The sequence below is a fragment of the Ixodes scapularis genome, unplaced genomic scaffold, assembly GCF_016920785.2.
Source record: "Ixodes scapularis isolate PalLabHiFi unplaced genomic scaffold, ASM1692078v2 PGA_scaffold0__279_contigs__length_252992795, whole genome shotgun sequence".
Classification (NCBI taxonomy): domain Eukaryota; kingdom Metazoa; phylum Arthropoda; class Arachnida; order Ixodida; family Ixodidae; genus Ixodes; species Ixodes scapularis.
Window position 1 is genome coordinate 103,842,568 of NW_024609835.1, and position 20,396 is coordinate 103,862,963.

Below are 20,396 nucleotides of genomic sequence, written 5' to 3' on the forward strand. Positions count from 1 at the left end.
CCAGGAACAATAACGATACCACAATACTACGGACCACGACCAACGCACTCCGTCGAGCGAGGGAAAGACAAAACGTCGGAGTTGCTCGTGTAGCCGCCGTAGGCGCCTCGGGCGTCGACGGATGTCGGCGACGGCAGGTTTTGTTGACTTGCGGTAGATGGCGCCACAAATCTTTTAGCGGCAATATTAGGCTTTTGAAGCGTTTCTGCATGCCTAAACAACAAGATTTTTTAAACTTAACCTTAAATCAAGCCTACAATTGCCTAACACTATCACTTACAAAAACCACTCCGAATGACGTCACACCACAGGTTCCATTTGCGGCCACCATGTGGCCGCAGGTTGGGAAAAAAAGCGTTTTTTATTTTGCGATTACGCAGCAAAATAGAGGTATTTTGGGGTATGGTGGCACTTTTTCTCTTACTTATGCTGAAGTAAACAGTATAAAAAATACAAGCTGCACATTCTTTCAGTGTTAAAATCATTGCACCGCCCCTTTAAATGTAAGATGCGTGCTGCACATCTGAACAAATTCCCTCTGAGTGACGTTCTCCCTATAATAATATTGATAGTAATAACAATATTAACCTTCATTGGCTCAGGAGAGCCGAGGACAGCAGAATGGCAACCTGCGGCACCATTCATGCACATTGTACCGCGGCAATTAAATACATGCATACATACATACATACTGCTACGTGTTGAAGGTTGAAGTAGAAAATAAGAATAGAGGTAAGACGAAGTAGAGAACGTAGGGCAAGATTGATAAGTAAAAGCTGAAAGATAAAGGTTACTCAACGAGCGGTGGCAGCAATCCTCTAAGCATAAATACCCGCTCTCAGCCACCAGTTGCAATTTCAACGTGGCACCAGCTCACCGAGCAGCTCTACAATCGGTTGGCCGAGAAGAGTTCGGACGACAATGCCGATCTGCTCGAGTGATTTAACAATCGCCTTTCCGCCCGCATCAACACCGTGGAACATAACATGAACCACAAGATTACTGATGTCCACCAAACACCATCTCTTGACTGTAGAGGCACGCCTGTAGCAGCTACAAGAGGCTCTTCCAGCCGCCCCACCTGGAAATTCGGGCGACCTTCACCTACATCCGGAAACGCCTACGACTCCTCCTCGCGATGTCGACGCGGCTGTGAGGCAGGCGGGATCCAATCGTTTGCATTGACAGTGTCTTCAGGCATTGACAGTCTGAAGCCCCCCACATTCGACGGCCTCGGCCTTTGGAAGGCATTCATGTACAGTTTGAGAAGGTGGCTTTACACAATTAGGCTTCCGCTTGCAAGGCTGTAACCCTTATCGCCAAGCTACGTGAAAACGCCCCCAAGTTGAGCTCCTCGAGATAACGCCAAACTCAACCCTCACCACCTACCTTTCAGCTTCTTTTACAAGCCCTGGAAGCTCGATTTAATGACACCTATCTTCTACAATTACATCTAACGGCCCTAAAGGAATATCGCAAAGACAGAGTTGATCCAAGAACTGGCGGTAGGGATTGAGAGATTGGCCGGGAATACTCTTGTACCGAAGCCACACTGCATATAATTAGTACTTCAGCTTCCGTCGATGCGATCAAAGATGCCTATGTCCAGAGCTTTTGGCTTCAGGCTCAACCTACCACGCTCAGCGCTGCCCTAGATCAAGCATTGAAAATATATCCGGCAAGTCGAGAAACTACCTCCACTGACAGTCAAGCAACTCAGATATCGCTTACTGGTAACCCGCAAAACAACTGCTGTAGGTCTGAATCGCGCTACTGCTTCAACTGTTGACAATTTGGCCACCTTGTCCGCTCATGCCAGAATCCAACCCTTCGACACCAGGGACACACTGCCGCGGGCCCAGCGGGCAGGGTCCCGCGTAGTCTACGAAATTCGCTCTGGCTACAACATCGGCAGCTCTTACGCCGCACCTTTCTGTCCACATCTATGGAATCACAAGTCTACCGATGACATCATAGGCAGGTGAGCCGATGTGGGCGTCGTTGATGCTTACTTGTTGAAATCTTTCAATTATATTTCACCAAGGAGTGGCTGTGGTGATGTCTGAGACTTCTGTCGGTGAACAGTACACTTAGCAAGTCGCTGTGTTTGACGCACTTAATTGATCGACCTAAAAAGGTGTTGAAAGAGATATCCCAATTTTATTTTGTGTAAATCGTAAATACATCAGCCACTCTGGGGTGTAATTGGTGTGCACCTGTGGAGCTTCGCATGTTGTTTGAACATAGTCACGCAGCCTTGCCAACACCACAAGAACACAAGCGCCGTCGCCAGTCGACGGAGACATTCACCCTGACCCGCTGCAACGAAACTGGGCGTGACTTTAACCGAAGTTACGTGCTTGCGCACTGCTGCGCACTACTTTGTGTGGCCAGTTATGTCCGAGCATTTTCGGATACGCTACAGCCGGTTTCAGAAATCTGTACAAAATTTCGGCGTACTTTGTTGCCTCAGACGATCACTTTTAAGCCATTAAGGGTTCTTGTAGTTGCAACGGTGGACGTGACAGTTTCAATATTTTCAGCAGTATATGTGTCGCAGCAACAATCCAGGGTAATCAGCTTTCAGGAGAATTCATAATCGAATCTGTTATGCACTGCCAACCTGGGGTAAAATTTGCAACGCCGAGATGTTTTGTCTCCTTGCACCGAGGGTCCTTGGACGTTCTTGTTGTTAACATGGCCAGTATCGATGTTCACCGCGAACGAGGAACAAGTTTTGGGATAGCTTTTGACGTGTCACCCCAAACCGTGGTAGCCACGGTTGTACGTTTTTCTGTGCTATCCAACTCAAAGAAGCACGAAGAACTTTCCCGAACGTCTGCGTAGACTTAAGTATGACGTAAAGAAGAATGACATCCAAGGCAGCGCGCTGGCGGAACATGATCAGAAGACCGGCCACGTCATTGGCTTTGACAGCAGCTCCATCCTCGACACAGAAAGAAACTGGAGAAAGCGGCTCTTAATAGAATCTTGGCACATACAAAATACAAGCAACAACCTGAACCGAGCAGCTATATACACGGGCTAAAATGCGCCACACACAGAAGCAGAAGAAGAAAACAAAGCTAAGAGAGAAGAGAAGAAAACGACGACAGGTTGCTACCTTTGGGCCCATATACAGTCACCCGTGAACAAGGAGCCGAGCTGGCTTCGAAGCGTCGGGCACATTGAAGAAATTGGTTAGAGTCTACGTTGTACTTTTACTAGCCTAACCAGGCAGAGTTCCGCCGAAATGTTTACATTTAAGCTTTAACTTTGGAATAAATCTATCAGAGATGCCGAAGGCATATATTAAAACATCACTCAAAAGTTCCGAAACTCTTTCGTTTTACGAAAGGTGATAGAAAGAGAGAAAATGCACCATATTAGGATGTGCACCACAACACCGGCGACCATCTGCCAATACACCAGTACCCTCGACGAGTATCCTTATCTGAAAGAAAGAAGATAAACTCTCAAGTGAACGACATTCTTCAAAGAGGCGTTGTGACACCCTTTAGAGGGATGCTGAACCGAAATCTGGACTTCACAAAACACAGCGGCAAAAGCATGCAACTCGATGCTACAAACACCAAAACATCACTCATACAGCGATATCTCAAACGGATGGCAGCATTTTCTATAAAAAGGAGGCGCATTTGACAGATATGTTGACCTCTTGTTTCCCCAGGACGGGTCGACAAGGAGAGGGAACGGCCTCGCGTCTTCTCCCCCTCGCCGTCTTGAGGGGGCCAAGCGAAGAGAGGAGGAAACGAGAATCGTTTACGTCACGCGCCTCGTCGGCCTCGTTCAACCTCGACCTCTTTTTTCCAAAAATACGGCCGTTCATTCGAGATATCGCGTTAGGAGTAGTGTTGTAGGGATTGTAGCGTCCCGCTTACAGCCCCTGCATTGTTTTCCGAAATTCAAATTTCAGTTCACCATCCCAACAGCCCATGGTGATCGGCCGCCGTGCTTGTTAAGAAAGAGGACTACTCGACAATGCTCTGCGTGGATTACGGAAAGCCAGACAGTATCGCCAAACCTGGTGTATGTCTTCTCCCCCGACCTGACGCTGTTGACCGTCTCCATGGATCTCACTACTTGAACTTTAGATCTGATGTCAGGATGCCGGCAAGTTGAACTTCGCACAAATGACGCTAAAACGTCGGCTTCTGCGACTACCGGTGGCCTGTTCCTGCTTAGACGTTTTACGTTCGGGATGTGTAACACAACGGCAATTTTTTAATGCCCCATGGCCTTAGTTTATCTTGGCGACGGAATAGCGTACGCAAACAATTTAGACGAAGATCAACATGCTCTAGGGCTTGTTTGAGATGCCCTCTCAGAAGTTGAACTTCTTCTAAAGCCAGCGAAGGGTTGGTTACGTCGTCAACAAAGTCATTCGGTCAAACCCAACGAAGATGTCAGCCTTTACTAACGTACCAGTGCACACCAACACAACAAGACTAACAAGCCTTCCAGACTTCGCATTTTACTTTCGCCGCTTCTTCCACAGCTCCTGTCCAGTGAATCGCAAAGAATAACACAAAATGAAGATAGGGAATAGACGAAGCTGCCTGTTTTGCGGATCTCAAGAAAGCTATTTCAGAACCACGAACGCTAGCACAATTTGAGGACGATGCACATAAATTCCTCCACACAGATGCTAATGGAAAAGGGTTGGGTGGTGTTCTTCAAAATCGAGACAAAGATGGTCGTGAACGTTTCGTCTCCTACGGAAAGAGGAATCTAATGGCCAATTTGTCTGGGCCCGCACTGCACAAGTGCAGTACAGTTCATGGTGCAGGGAAGGCTACATGGAAGAGAAGAGCCTCCCACTCCCTACCAGCCTTCCGTGTACTTGAGTGGAAAGAATTTACTGCATGGCATGGGTGCGGTGTGCCTCAGACGAGTAGGCCCTTAGTCAAATTGAAAGTCGGTGTCACTCTTCCGAAGTGGAATGCCTCGCAGTGGTGTGGGCTGTTGAAACGTTTCGCTTTAACTGTACGGCAAAGCTTTAACAGTGGTCACAGACAAGTCTACCTTGCAGTGGCTCCGCTCAAAAAGTGACCTTAAGCCGAAACTTGCTCGAAAGGCCATGAAGTTTCAAAAGTATGATTTTTCAATTGTGAAGTGAAGCGGGGAACACCACCAAGATGCCGATTTCCTTTCACGTAATCCTGTACTTGACGATCCCGGAGTTTCAGTAATAACCCTAATTTACCTCCTGACTGAACAGTCAGCGGGAGTAGAGGCGCTGAGTATAATCGATGATCTCAGAAACGCAGATAATTACTCGCCCTACTGAGAAAGAAAAATTATAGGAATCTATATATAACAATTGATATGAAATATAAAAAAAATGATACGCGACATATAAAACTGATATGAAATACCGAAAATCTTATATGCGACATATGAAATTGATATGAAATACCCAAAACCTGATATGCGACATAAAATAACTAATATGCAACATATGCCAACTGATATGCAGCATAAAAGTTCATGTTATTTAATATATAACTTATGCGACATTCATATCAAAATTGGAAACGTTATATGCTGCCTAAGTATGAACTGATATGGCGTCCACATCATGTATATAATTTTTTATGTCATATCTGTTTTTCATACTTCTACTACTTGTCTGTCTTTTGCACTATATTTGTGTTATTATACTCGCCCGCTAGCCCACCACTCCATTTCAATACATAAATTCAATTATATCAGTTCTTTTATGTTTTACTATCCTATAAGTTCTGATATGAAAATGTGTCCAATAAACCTGTCAGAAGTATATTCATATCCTTTTTTTAAAGTATAGGACGTGCCGCGCGGCCAAGCAAACACGTGGCTTGGAACCGCACTGGAGCGGCTTGATTTATTGGCTTTCAAATAATTACGACATGAGCGTTTACTTCTAACTGAGAGATTTATCCCCTGAGCCGTTAAAAACGCTCTCAGGGGTACGACATTACTGAAGAAAAAAATCAGCAAGCTGGGAATATTATTTATTGCTTAGGTGGTCAACGAGAAAATCCGTACCTTCAAAACGACCAAAATAAAAGGCGCAAGCGCAGGGCTCAGAAGCAGTTATGGGGTGTTGTGTTGTATTCATGCTTTTAGTGCCGTGTATGTGTTTGCGCTCAATGTATACGGTCAGCTGATGCTAGTGCTATACGTACTATCAACATGTGTGTATAATAAAAGTGCCCGAAGTGTAATGTTGGCGAGAGCAAATAAAAAAATTTTTGTAGCACATGAATCGGGCGATCCCGAGCGCCACTTAGCCTAGCTGAAACTGATATGCGACATATGAAACTGATATAAAATATCCAAAAACTGATGTGAAATATAATAAAACAACTGATCTGAAATAAATAATTAGTTCTGATGTAAAAATGTGTCCAACAAACATATTAGAAATAGGTTCATATAATGTTTTTCAGTAGGGCAGCTCCGTTGAATTCACGACGCCTATCAAATTTATGATCGCACCATCGGCTACGTGACGGAATCCTATGATATCTGTCAAGACGGCCATATTCACGTCTGCCTGCTGTGCCTAAAGCTTTACGTTGTAGCATCACGGTCAAGTGCCACGAAGCCCCGGCAGCAGATCCACTGGGACAGCATCGAGCATTAGTAAAAATCGCAGGAGGTTTTGGTGGCCTCATGTCAAAAGATGTTTAACATTGCGTCTGCTTTTGCGCAACCCGTCAGATGCAAAGATCATCGCAGCACCCTATTCAACTGGAGCTGGGACAAACACTTTCTCCGGGCACATTCGAATTTATAAGAACCAATCACGGCGGTCCATTTCCAAACACGGCGGCAGACAGCAAGTCTATCATTGTTGCGGTTGACTACCTAACAACTTGGGTGGAGGTTGCAGCAGTCCCTGATGCAGGAGCCTCCCACCTCGACACGCTTTTAACAACCTTGTGTTATGTCATGGATCTCCACGCCTGCTAATTTCTGATCGAGGAACACCATTCATGAACACAGTGTTCGAACGAGCACTGAAGAACTATGGAATTAAACACGCGGCAGCATCCCCATACCATTCCCAGGTTAGTGCACTACCCTACTGAAAAACATTATATGACTTTATTTCTGATATATTTATTGGACACCTTTTTTATATCAGAACATATTATTTCGTATCGGTTTCATATGTCGCCTATCAGTTTCAGCTAGCCTAGGTGGCGCTAGGTATCGCCCGATTAATGTCCTACAAAATATCTTATTTGCTCACGCCACCATGTAGATACATTACGCAAACCACTAGCATCAGCTGAACATATACATTTAGCAATGCACATACACGGCGCAACAAATATGAATACAACAGCGCACCCGATAACTACTTCTTACTCAGCGTTTCCGCCTTTTATGCTAATGGTTTTGATGGTACGAATTTAAATATTATACCCTACATGTTGATTTTTTTTCAGTAATGTCATACCTCTGAGAGTATTTTGAACGGCTCAGGGGATCTTAGTAAAAAGTAAACGCTCGTGCCGTAATTATTTGAAAGCCAATAAATCAATCAAATCAAGCGGTTCCAATTCCACGTGTCTGCTTTCCCGTGCGGCACGTCATATACTGAAAAAATTATGTGAATGTATTTTTATATGTTTATTTAACTCGTTGCAAATTATGATATGGAAGTTCGTTCTCATATGTCGCATATCAGTGTTTGGGTATTGCATATCAGTCTCATATGCCACATATCGGTTTTTCGATAATTCATATCAGTTTCTTATGTCACACATCAGTTTTTAAATGTTTCAAATCGGTTCTTATATAGATTCATATAATTTCGCTCAGTGGGGCAGTGGAACGAAGAAATCGCACCCTGCACGGTGTACTTCTAATCTATATATATGAGTACAGCATACATAGACTTGGAGGAATGTGCTGGTAAAGTTGGGCTGGCACTGAACACCTATACTAAGAAGCCACCTGTCAGACACCGTTTGAGCTGCTGTATGGCAATCTTGCCCTTTCTTAAGAATCTACAATGGACGCAAAGTGGGCCCATCGGGATCAAGGGTATGCCAACGGCTTCGCCCGCCGATCAAGAGAGGACCGAGAACCAGACCACCTCGCAATCCTGCACAAGCACTCAACGCCAGCTGAGCGCCGGAGCTGATTGCACTCCTTGTTCTGTGGCTGGAGAACTAAAGCGATAAGCCGCCTTAGCGGTTGCAACAAGTTGCTTTGCTTTGCTGCGCGATATCTGAGCGATATCACTGAAAGCTTTTTAATAATGGGTGAGCGTCAGGATAAAAAAATCCTAAACATAAACTACTCAACAAGTGTGAATGCTTCGACGCACTGTGGCGCAAAGTGACAGAATTTTCGTAATTAAAACATTGCTTTCCGGCGTAAATGAGGGTTTTCTTTCTGTCTGGACATCGCAGGTTTAGTTTCGGTATGGCCAGATTTCCAGAAAAAAGTTTCACATGAAAACCTCAAGCTGCATGCTTGAAACATGGTTCGAGCGCGCTTTAGGGCACATGTTTATCTTGAAGAAATAGAAACAAACAATGTTTAAAAAATTAAAAAAAAAGTCAAAAAAGTTCTCTCTTCCCCCTCCTCCCCCCAAAAAATAATGAAAACAAAGAAACAAGTTACACGTGAATTTTGGAGTATTTTTATCCCGGGAATTTCAACATCACGTTCATTTTCCTCGAAGATATAAGTTAACGTGAAAAAGCACAAAAAACCTCCGGCCCGTCGTTAGGTCATAAAATTAAATTTCGGCCGCGGAGCAAGTGTCACTCGTCTGTGCATCGCATGCAATCGCAAACTTGCCAGGCATATTCCCCCGCACTGACACCAGTCGTGACGTCTTTTTCTTGCATTTTTTCTTAAATAGACAGAGTGCGCGTGCATAGCTTTGATAGGCACTGAATATGCGCAATAGCGGAGATTCCCAAAACTTTTTATATGAGGTAACGCTCCGGAAAGGAGGGGCTTTAGCGTTTCCTTGAAAATGATTTTCTGCAGTCTTCGTACACCAAATTGAAAAATAATGTCTTTCTTTTTTTTATCCTGGAGGCCATATTGAGATTATTCAAGTGTTATCACTGAAATACAATACCGCTTCAGTTTCCCTGTAAGGCCAGCCGAGATTTTTAAAATCCTAGAGGACTTTAAAAAAATCATTGCTTGCCTTCATTTTTAATATAAACACGTGCCCTAAAGCGTCTAATAAAGAATCAAAGAGTGAATTTTCGTTAATTAGTCATTCGTTAGCTGCATTTTCTCTGAAACATATTGTCAGAATACACACGCAACATAATAACACAATGCACAATTGCGCAGATCGCCTTTGTGTAGCTTTCACAGCTTAAAAAAATCCGTAGTTAGTTTATATATATATATATATATATATATATATATATATATATATGTGTGTGTGTGCACTGTATGTTGGTGATTCCGGCTTTGCGCAGAGCCCTTTTTTTATATTAACACAGAGTGTGTTTGTCGGCTGGACTTTATGCGAAAAGCGTCAAACACAGGCTAAGGCAGCCTAGAGCATAGCACCCGCCCGGCATAGTTGACAATGCATAAGCAGGCAGATAGAAGGCATTCATTGTCAAAATTATTCCTACGTACCCATAATCAGACGGAATTAACTGCAATAAGCGAGATTTACCCAGTGGCTCAAATGGAATCATGTCTCTACCACCTGATCCGCATACCGGTTCCTTTGCACGGTTCCACTATAGATGAGGCGAAAAGGAGAGCAAACAACAAGTACAAGAGCGCGCCTTTTTTATTTTTTTTTTATGCGAAGTGTGTCATTTAATTTGTCACCTACTCTCCTCCTCGCCTTTTTCTATTTTGGGATCTCCGTGCGCGGTTGCCCCCGACTTAGAGTTCGTCCCTTCTTTTGCGTGAGATTCTGGGTGGTGCACCCTTATCGGTTCTCCCTACGCACTTTCTTTGTATGCGACCTCTCTCCCCTCTAAGAACTGTATAAATAGAACATATTTTTCTTGTAACCCTTTTCCCGACGAAGACCTGCCTCATGTCAAAACGTCAAATAAAATCCTCCTGGTTTGTTTTCTATCGGCACCTTGCATCTCTCTCTTTATACATATATATATATATATATATATATAAAGTGTGTTTTTTTAAGCTTAACAGATTTGTTTAAAAAAAGCCGTGAAAGTTACACTTACGCCGCTTGTGGAGGTGCGTTATACGGCCAGGGGGACATGATATATGTGACTAATCGTAACCATCAGTCGGCCTATTAATTAAAATTCGTTAATTAACTTTCTCAAATAATGAAAATAGGCATATGGTTGCAATTAGAAACTTACTCGGCGTCATCGAAAACCACTAAATCAGTCATTTCCAGAAAGACTTTCGGCGCGTGGGAAGCGTAGTAGTGCACTAAATTTACCACTCGTGGAGCAGGTACAAGGCTGGGGCTAGATAAGGGGCGGAAAAATCGCGTGGGCGCCTTATCGCTACCGCTAGCTTCGTACCTGCTCCAGGAGTGGTAACTTTAGTGCACTACTACGCTTCTCACGCGCTAAACGTCTTCCTGAAAATTACTGATTTAGTGGTTTTAAATGGCGCTGAGCAAGTTTCTAATTGTAACCATATGTCTATTTTCATTAATTAAAAAGTTAATTCACAAATTTTAATTAATTATTCGACTGATTGTTACAATTAGCCACCTATATTATGTCCCCCTGGCCGTCTAACTCACCTCAACAAGCGGCATAAGTATAACTTTCACGGCTTTTTTTAAACAAATCTGTTAAGCTTAAAAAAAAAACACCCGGTATAGGTATATATATATATATATATATATATATACTTGTGCTTCAGGAAACGTGGAAAAATTCGATATTGCGAAAACTACAGGTAATAAAAAAGGCCTGTGTCGTTTTGGTCTTGGGCCAGGGGGCCATTTAGGAAAATGATTAACACTCGAATTTTCCCGGACTTTAAGAATATTACTAAATAGGCCCCTGGCCCAGAACCAAAACTACAGAAGCCTTTTTTGTTGGACGAATAGTTTTCGCAATATCGAATTTGTCCACTTTTCGTGAAACGCCCTGTATATCTTTCTCAGATTGTTATCACGGTATGGTCGCTAAATCGAAATACCCCCTGAGAGGAGAAGGAGGAGAAGCAGAGGACGAGGGAAGGAGCACGGGAGGAGGAGAGAGTACGAAAGAGGAGGGGGGCATATTCTCCAGTCAGTGCCCTCTCCCTTCCTCAAAAGCTGTGTTGTTACGCGTAACCAGGCGTAACAACATAATCATGCACACATAATTAGCACGACACTTGATGTGCATCCCGGGAGTATAAGAATGGTCACGGCAAGCTTAATTTTTGTTTTAAAAAAAGGTACATGATAGTAGAGCACACAAGTTATTTCGTTTAAGTTGAACCTTTTATGCAGGTTAGGACGAGATAGTTATTGATCAGCTGGTTTACCGTGCGACCTATCGGAATACCGACATTTTCATGGGCTATGGGTTTAATAAAGTACATCATTCAATGATCAATATTTTCGTAGAGCCTTCAAAAGAGGCAGCCCGAATGAAGTAAAACAGTTTTAAAGTAGCCGTGCCAATTTAGCTAGTCATAAGCAATGTAATACTTTTTTGGTGTTAACCGCAGAACCTACCGTGAAGAGAAGCGGACGCCGCTACGACCTTGGATTGCGCGGAGCGGCTTCTGGTAACGGTAGTAATTAGGGGGGTAGGAGGTTTGTCGCATCCAATAATCTATCTATGGACCGCTGTGCTACCTCGTTACTTCATAAGCCCACTCCGCTGTCCGTTAGTGCCAACGTTATTAGACCAACTTAATTACAGAACACTCGCTACTTACACGAGCAGTACCCCTCCTCCTCTCGTCGTTCGATCCCCTACAAAAACTGTGGTGCTTTTTTGTTGAAAGGCTGTTTAAAAAAGTAATCCCAGGATATAAAATGTCAACAGCTTTTCATCTGACTTTCTCTAGCTTTTCAGTTGACTTTCTTTTAAACATTAGCTCACTTTTTAATAAAAAAGTCAGCAGATGTTTTGTCGACTCCAAGATGCTTTTCCTGTAGCTCTTGAAAGGAAAAGATTTTTAACTGAAAACTGCAGTCGTTTAAAAAGAAAAAATGTTTTACACCTCAGTTATTCATTCAACACAGTCTTGGAGACTCATTACGCCGTTCCGCTCTGCTCGAAGTTGACTGCACCAAAATAACGTTAAAAAAGCAGGTATTCTATATTTTTATTTTATTTTGGATTTTGTTAAGAAATGGTGTCTCTGTAGTATCTGAAAGCACTAGATAGATCCCAGAAATACACATTAGACAGGAACACAAACACAATCTCATGAAGCACTGAACACCTCGATCACAGCCCCATTGACTGCTCCAGAGCCTTATATAGCCTACATATTGAAGGTAATAATTTGGCCAGTGACCACCTCAGCACTTATTAAGTTTCCAAGTATTCGATCTCCTTCTCGGGAGTTTGTCAAAGGGAAAACAGTATTTTGAAGTTGACACAACTAATAATGATTCGGCGCAGTCGCTCAACCAACATCCACAAAAACGGCTCCTAGAAGAAATGTTATCGCTTCTCTCAGGAAAAAGCGAGTCAAGGCAGTTTCCCCCCTTTAAAATAGTTACTTTTCTTTTCTTTACTAGTTGACTAGTTCAATATGATCATTAAAGTCACCATAGTCACTTACAAAGTGAGAACAACCGGGCGTATCTTTTGAACGCTTAGCAAGCGCCCCATGCCTTCCGTTGTTCTTTGACTGCGTGCGCGTGGTGAGGGTGCGTGAACGACGAAGCGTTGCCAAGGGTAGAAGGCTCGCGCTGGAGGCGGGACAACTGAAGCTGCTTCCTACCGTTCTCACCTTGCGAGAGATTATTGAGAAACTTAGTGACTTTTGGCATCTAGTCGAGGTGTACTATGTTCAATAAAAAGTCAACAAAAAGTATGTAGCTTTTCTGTTGACACTGGCTACAGAGTCAATTGAACATTTTTAGCACTAATTAAAGAGAACGTCTGCAGTGTTTCTGATGACACTGTCAATAAAAAGTCAAAAGAAAAAAGTGAACGCAAATAGAAAGTCAACAGCTTGTCTTTTGACTCAGGCTGAAGAAAATCATCAGAAAAGGTTCAACACAAGATCAACCAACTTTCTGTTGACCATGTCAACAGGAAGTCCAAGTCAAAAGAAAGCAATCGGAGTCAACAAATATTCAACACGTTTTGAGTAAAAAGTCAGAAATCATTTTTATAGAGGACGCACCACGGTTTCGTGCACGGTTGCTATGGTAACTGCACTGTATTTTTAAACTGTGAATGTCTTTAAAGTACAGCGTCTAGGTAAGTCCCTCCGTACTCTATGGCCATACAGATTTTTAAACAAAATCCAACATGGCGCTTGAAACGACGGGAGGCGGAGTGGAGCGGAAGTGGGGGTACGTCTTCCGCGGGAGTTCCGCAACTGAGCTAATGTGGTAACGTTAGTTAGTGACTTATTGTCTGCACTCTGACGATGTTTGATTACGTTGGGAGCCTTGCTTCGTTATGCGGAAGTCAGCTGCGGGCGCGGACGGTTACCTGTTCACGCCGACGTAAGTGAGTCATACTTGGTCTAGTTTGCGCTCTCTTTCACCTCTGGTGGGACCAAACAAAGCTGTAAGGATGCGGATCTCACGGTCCGGTGTGTTATTTCGAATGAGTCGCTTGGTAAATTTGGCTTCCTAGATTAAGCTACGATTGTGAGTATGCATGAATAATCATGAAAAATAATGCCTTATCTTTGGATGCTGATGAAGTCTATACCATGGGCGGTGGGTGCATGTTGCACTGACCTGCTTGTAATGCTTTTTCGTCACACTTGAGCTTCAACCTTTTGCATAAAATCCAGCGCATAAACACATTGTGCGGTAATAGAAATTCGAGTACAATTTCCCACTTGATAAGTGGCAATGAGCCTCACTCTATCCGTTCCCGCACCACGCTGATGCTCTGATATCGCTAACCAGACGACTTACTGCTTTCTCGACAGTGGAGGAACTAGACCGATGTCACCAGCTAGTTTTCCTACGCAACCAATGTCACCATACATCGTTGGGACTGCAGTTTTTTTGCACGTCCGTCAACCCCACTGGAGGTTTGCGTGAGCAGAGCACCAGACGGCATGAGCTACCTAGTGCAAGAGCGCCTGCTGCACGTGAACTACAGTTAGGGCGGCGTCACGGATACTTGGAATGCTTAGTGAGATCGGTCTATTGACTTTGGTGGATGACCCTAGTGGGCGGAGCTCCTAAGCTTGTGTCAGTGTATTCTTGTTTCTTAAATAGATACCATTAGAGGTGCTTGCTCATTAGACAAATATAACGAGGATGAAAAAGAATTCATTTACAGATGCTGTCACCACGCGGGGTATCCTTTGCATTTGAGACGATCGCTCGCTTACCAGACGCCGCCACTACCTCCCTTTTTAACATATAACTACAGTGAACCAAGTTTTGTAAAATTGCTAACATAAAAAGTAGTCTATGACTTACTTAGAATTATAGCGTCTGGGACAGCCGTGCCTGCTGTCCGTCCGAAGGCTCCTTCGTCCAGGCAAGACGTTTCCTGCAAAAAAGTTCAAGTTCTATATAACTTAGCTGATGTCACTGAAACGAATAAGAGATTAAAAAGCTTCGCATGAATAGTTAAAAAATCAAAGTCTGTTTCAATCGAAGTGCTGTCATGGGCAAGCACGAGCGCATAAGGATGTTACGCTGATGAGGCTGGCAACGAGCGTGAGATAGTGACAACATTGGCTTTAGGTAGAACGTTTAGGAAAGTGAACGAGGCTTTTTCTGATGCTTTGTAGCTTCTGGCACTTGTTCGCCTTTTTACCTGAAGAATACATAAATATGCGAGTTGTCCACACCTTCTCAAATAGGTGGAAAGTTCGGGTTCCCGTAACAATATTGAACATCGCTTCTGATGGCTCCGCACATTTGCCGTTTATGTTCTCTATTGGTCTATTCCAGGGGTGGCCAGGATGACCCAGCCTAAGAGCCGCAAACCAAATCACAAAAATGACCGCATCCCTCATGGTGAATGATGTTGATTGGGGCGAAGCTCTGGTGGTGTTGATGATACTGATTTCGTTGTTCATGGGGAGTGCTGGTGGTGCTGATTTTTTTTATTGCTCATAGGTAGTGCTGAGTTCCGGGTTGCGTTTCGACTTCATTATTATTGCTTTATGGTCGGTGAAATGCAAATCTAGTGGTTCTTCTAGCGGATCAGCTTGAATCCGCTAAAGCCGTGGGACCGCATCTCCGCCGCTTAAGTCAACGGTCCATGTCAGAAAGAGAATGTGTGGTATGGATCGTGGTTATATACGCAGTCGAGCATTTGACCGCAGCGCCCTCTCGTCTATAAATATTAAGCCAATGCATGCAAAGTTTAACGCAATTATATACGCATTTGACCGCAGCGCCCTCTCCTGTATAGACGTTGAGCGGCTACATGCAACGTTTCATCCATGACATCCCCAGCTCTTGAGTTACTACCACATCTCGTCCCGTAGTCGTGGCCGAGTGGTTAAGGCGATGGACTATTCGCAACTCCAACGCCTTATAGGTGGCGGGGTGGTAGTTCCAAGTTGGCGGAAGAGACGGGGATAGATTCTCCAGGGTTTCCCGTGCGCCTGCTCGCTGACACTAGTCAGTGCGCTAAAAATGATTCATTTATCTGCAAACGCGAAGTGGTTCGGGCGGGATCATATTGCAGGTGACGGAGATACTGATGCGCGTTAGCAAAATGAGCATGGTGATATTTAAAAGTTGCAAAAACCTCGACTTGCGAAGCTTTTTAATGGGCGAGCGCGTTTTACGTACCGGCCATGTCACTGTTTGTGGCAGAATATTTTTGAGGGTGATGAAGATATCGTATTTGCGCCTTGCCCTGCCATTAGTGCTCTAAAAAGTGAGCCGCGCACGGTGACCGTCAAGCTTCGGAAGAGAAGCGTTCACAGTATTGATGCCTTCGTGTCACAGGCTTGCAGCTTGCTGCTCACCGTCTCGGTTTTAGTGTATTGCAACACGTGATCAAACTGCTTTATGGTTATTGATAGGAAGTTTGTTACCGCAGGCTACCGTGCGGTGCAGCAAAACAGGAGCTCCTTCCCGCAAGCGCGTGCATTCTTTGCTGGGGCCATTTTCTCGAATGGGTCAGCGGGATTCACGTGTCCGGCCTCTCGTCGCCCAGGTCAGTCCCGTTTTCTTGTGTGTCCCGCCAGACACAGTACGTCATCTTGACGTTCGCGCTAGCTGTGCTGTCATTGGCTGGACGCTTCCGACAGTCCGTCCGCCGTGCGAAACTATCTGGTACGCTGGATGCACTCCGGACCGCCGATCCGACGCCTGAAGCGACCAAACTTTTCGGATCAGGCAGTCGTATTGCCGGATTGGACGTCGGATCGGATGGATTTTTCGCGCATGTGTCTCGCGCTCCTAGGCCACAAGGCGGCGGACACAGCACCAGTGAGTTAAACATAATTTAAAACCTAAAAGGACAGGACGAACAAATTTCGAGCCTTGTAGTTTCGCCAAGCAAGGTCAAACCATAAGCTTCGGCCATTGCGAACAACAAACGACCGGAATAAGTAGTTAATTCCAAATGCCTTGTCAAAGCCCCAGAAAAGTTTCGTGCGTCCTCGAGGAAAGCAGGTGCCGCTAGCAGTATGACTCGCTGCCTTCCCTTGAAAAGTTTATTCGGGAACGAGCCTACAAGCAGATATCGCACCCCGTTTGTTGGGAAAGTACACAATTTAGGAAGCTCGCACCATTCCTCAACTGGCGACGCTTCTTCTTAGCGATTATCCAGGCCCTTTGTGTGACAATGTGCAAAAACTTGGGCTCTTCGGGTATTTGGGGAAAATGCTCCTTGAAAGGAATGACCGAGAATAGGTCAACTATAGACCTTTTTTTTTGTGTACTCTCGTCACCAGCCACCTGATAGGCATATCCGCGGTATGGGCGACGAAAAAAAAAAAATAAAACATTTCGACCTGCAAATAGTAAAAAAAGAGAGGGGAGGCAAAACGAAAATGGGTAACTGTTACGCTTATATCCTAAATGTATTCTATTGGCGTGGCGACGGCAAAACAATGTTTTCGCCCATACTGGAAGTGACTACAATTCAAGATGGCGGCGCCCTTAAGAAAAAGGTCAATACACGGCGACAATTTTTCTTGGCAATGCAGTGGAGGGTACAGGCACCCGTTCCCTTTCCTATTTTGAACGCTGAATAAAGCTGTTCGGGGGCTCTCCCACTTCCCACTGCATTGCCAAGAAATGTTGCGTCCGAGTATGGTGTTCCTGGGAGAATAGAGTTAGATAGCGTCAGAGGCGGTAGGGACACATTTCACTTGACGACTCCTTGCAAGAACGAGCTGCCATTACAACTTATAAATAAGGAACTTGGAAACATATTGTCACCAATGAACAGGCGAGGAAAGAGAGTATAACTGGGAAGACTGAAATGTTTAATGGGGCGAACTTGTGCCCAAAAATAAAATGGAAGCAGAAGATAACAGCAGAGCGTCGCGGGCGTCGAAGTCGGGGTAAGAGCAGAGCCGAACGCTGGGGCGAGACTGACTCGACAAGGTCGCGGGCGGCCTCTTATCGAGTCACTATGTCGAAGATTCGGCGAAGAAGGCTTGAGCGTCGCGCTCGGGGCGAGAATGAACACGCACTTTCTAGAACGAGAACGAAGGAGAATAAACGAGTACCTTCTAGAAGTCCGTGACACTGCGCTCGGCAATATCACCCTTTTAGTCAGAAGCTTCTTCGTTGAATGAATAGAAATACCGGTGAGTCGACTGTGTCTGAGTCACATCTAAAGATGCCATTCATCATGTTTAACACTTATGTCATGTACGCCAGCAAAACCACTGTTCAGTATGTTTCACTTTGATTCCCATAAGGCAGTTGCGGTGGAAGCTGGAAGATCTGTGTTTTGCTACATATAGAGTACACCAACTCATCTCCTTTACGTCATATCACTGCGGTGGCGCAGTGATATTCGCAGCGCCTCGCTCTTGCCGGATCTGGTTCCTGCAGACGCGCTGCATAAGCAAGCGAGGGCTTCCTTTTAAAAAAACACTGTGTTGGTGTATACGTTAAATAAAATGATCACGATTTATTGCCTCAAGGTATTCAAAAGTAATGTCAAAGTAATTTCATTACTTTTGGAAAGTAATTCTAATGCCATTACCTCTAAGGTGTGGTAATTTGTAATGTAATTTAATTACATTTTGCAGTTTTCAGAAAAGTAATTAGTAATGTATTTTAATTACTTTTTGAAAGTAGTTTTGCCATCTCTGCACGAAATCCACAGCATCTAAGATGTACATAATTTTTTTTTTTTTTTTCAGGACGGATATTTGAAGAACCTCTGGATACTAGGAGGCTCGATTCGCAGTGATGAAAGGTGGCCTATTTCTTATTTTTGACACTCTTCTGCATTGTAAAAGAAAGCAACTTTGAATTTGAAACTCCCATGCCCACTTTCGTTTGCGTACATAACTTGTTTGTAGCCGCCCATGCCTTTGTCGTTTCGCAGACTCGGTACTGTCGAAGTATATCAGCGTATGGGGAAACGCTCACTATTACGGTATTTTTGTTGCAAAGATAAAGTTTCCGCATTAGGACATCGCCAAGAAACAGTTTACAGTTGTGTTTTAAGTGTACCAACCAGATAGCTTTCTGCAAAACAAGTACTATATTTGAACAGGCAGGGAGTGGATTAAATTGATGAACCTATACAAATACATCACAGGTCTAAGAAAAGTTTGTAAACATGTGTGAAATCAATTTTCCAAACTATAATATCTCAGAACCCGAGAGACCAGCAGATCACAATTTTAGAACATTTACACTTCTTTGGCAATTCGGGTCCCGTTAATGTTGCATCACCTGTACCTAACGGTAGTGTAGTCGGGCCTCTATTGTTTCTGATACGTATCAATTACCTGCTATGATCATTTTAATCGACAATAAGACTACGCTGACGATTGCGTTATTTACCGGAAAACTAATACACCTACTAAACACAATATTGTCTAAGACGATTCCGATACGATATCGTCATAGTGTTCCCAATGGCAGATGAGCATTAACATTCCTAAATGCAAACCAATCTCCATAACTAGATCCTCCACTAAAGCACTAACCCAGTACTAATTACTTTCACAACCACTAGAACACTCATCATCGTACAAGTATTTGGCGTGCATTTTACAGACACATTATCATGAAACGAGCCGATCGAGCAAATGGCTACTATAGCGCACTAAAGCTATTGGTTTCATTTGACGAATATTATATCTACCTTCCATTGAAACAAAACTGCTCGCGTAAAAAACATTTGTCCTACCAAACTTAGAGTACGGAAGCATACGTTGGAATCCACACCAAAATTACCTAATCTCGGGGCTCGAATCTTCAGGAAAAAGCAGCCAGATATGTAAGCAGTGATTATTCATCTGAAACTAGTGTCTCCGCTTTAAAAACTACCATCAATTTTCTTCTTCTTGAAAGACTACGAAAAACTGCTCAATTCTTTTTTTGTTTTTTTTTCTCAAAGAGTATACTACTCAGATTCCGATTTTCAATCCACTTAGTGCTGGGCCGCCAGTTCTGTAAAATCTGTATTAGATAATTCCTGCACGATTGAACCATTTCAGTGCCACGCTAATACTTTCCTCTTTTCTCCCTTAGACTTTGCATCACTGACTGCAACAAACTACCCGACCATATTGTAAGTGAGCGCAATCCCATTTTATTTTAAACAAGCGCATCGATTTGCGTAACTGAATCTTGATTTGTAAGACTGCATCACAGCAATTACATGCTAATAAGCATTTTTTTGTTTGTTTGTGATTTTTACTTGTTGGTGTCTATTTTTATTTTCAAGTATTTTTTGGCTGATTTTCGACTGCCCCCTCATGTAATGCGCCTCCTGGCGCGTTTGAGGTGAACAAATGAAATGAAAGGAATTGAAATTAAAGGAAGGCCTTCGCATCATTTACCCGATAGTTGCTAAAGTTCATTTTACCGGGTGACACTACTTCGATTATTGATACTTCATAGAGATTTTTTTTTATTGAACTCCACTGCTGTTCAGAGATAATTACATCACCCAGTATATCGCTTAAAAATAACACATCTGTCTCAAGATATCACTGTCTTTTATTTCACCACAATAGTTATAGGTCATAATAATTTTCCTGAGTTCTAAATTTTTTTCTTTAAACCACCTTGCGTTACCAGCTTTCACATTAGCTCGGACGAAATAACTAGAGCGGAAACCCGTGTTTCT

The 20,396-nt window shown here is 43.6% G+C and overlaps 1 protein-coding gene across 1 annotated transcript in view; it reads right to left on the reverse strand.

Annotated features, from left to right (window-relative positions):
* Nucleotides 1-20,396, reverse strand: part of LOC115310419 (GTP-binding protein RHO4) — a 173,421-nt gene that overhangs the window by 103,388 nt on the left and 49,637 nt on the right. Inside the window, exon 4 of the mRNA XM_029968790.3 lies at nt 14,579-14,651. Coding sequence (XP_029824650.3) covers nt 14,579-14,651 — 73 coding nt within the window. The remainder of the gene's footprint in view (nt 1-14,578; nt 14,652-20,396) is intronic.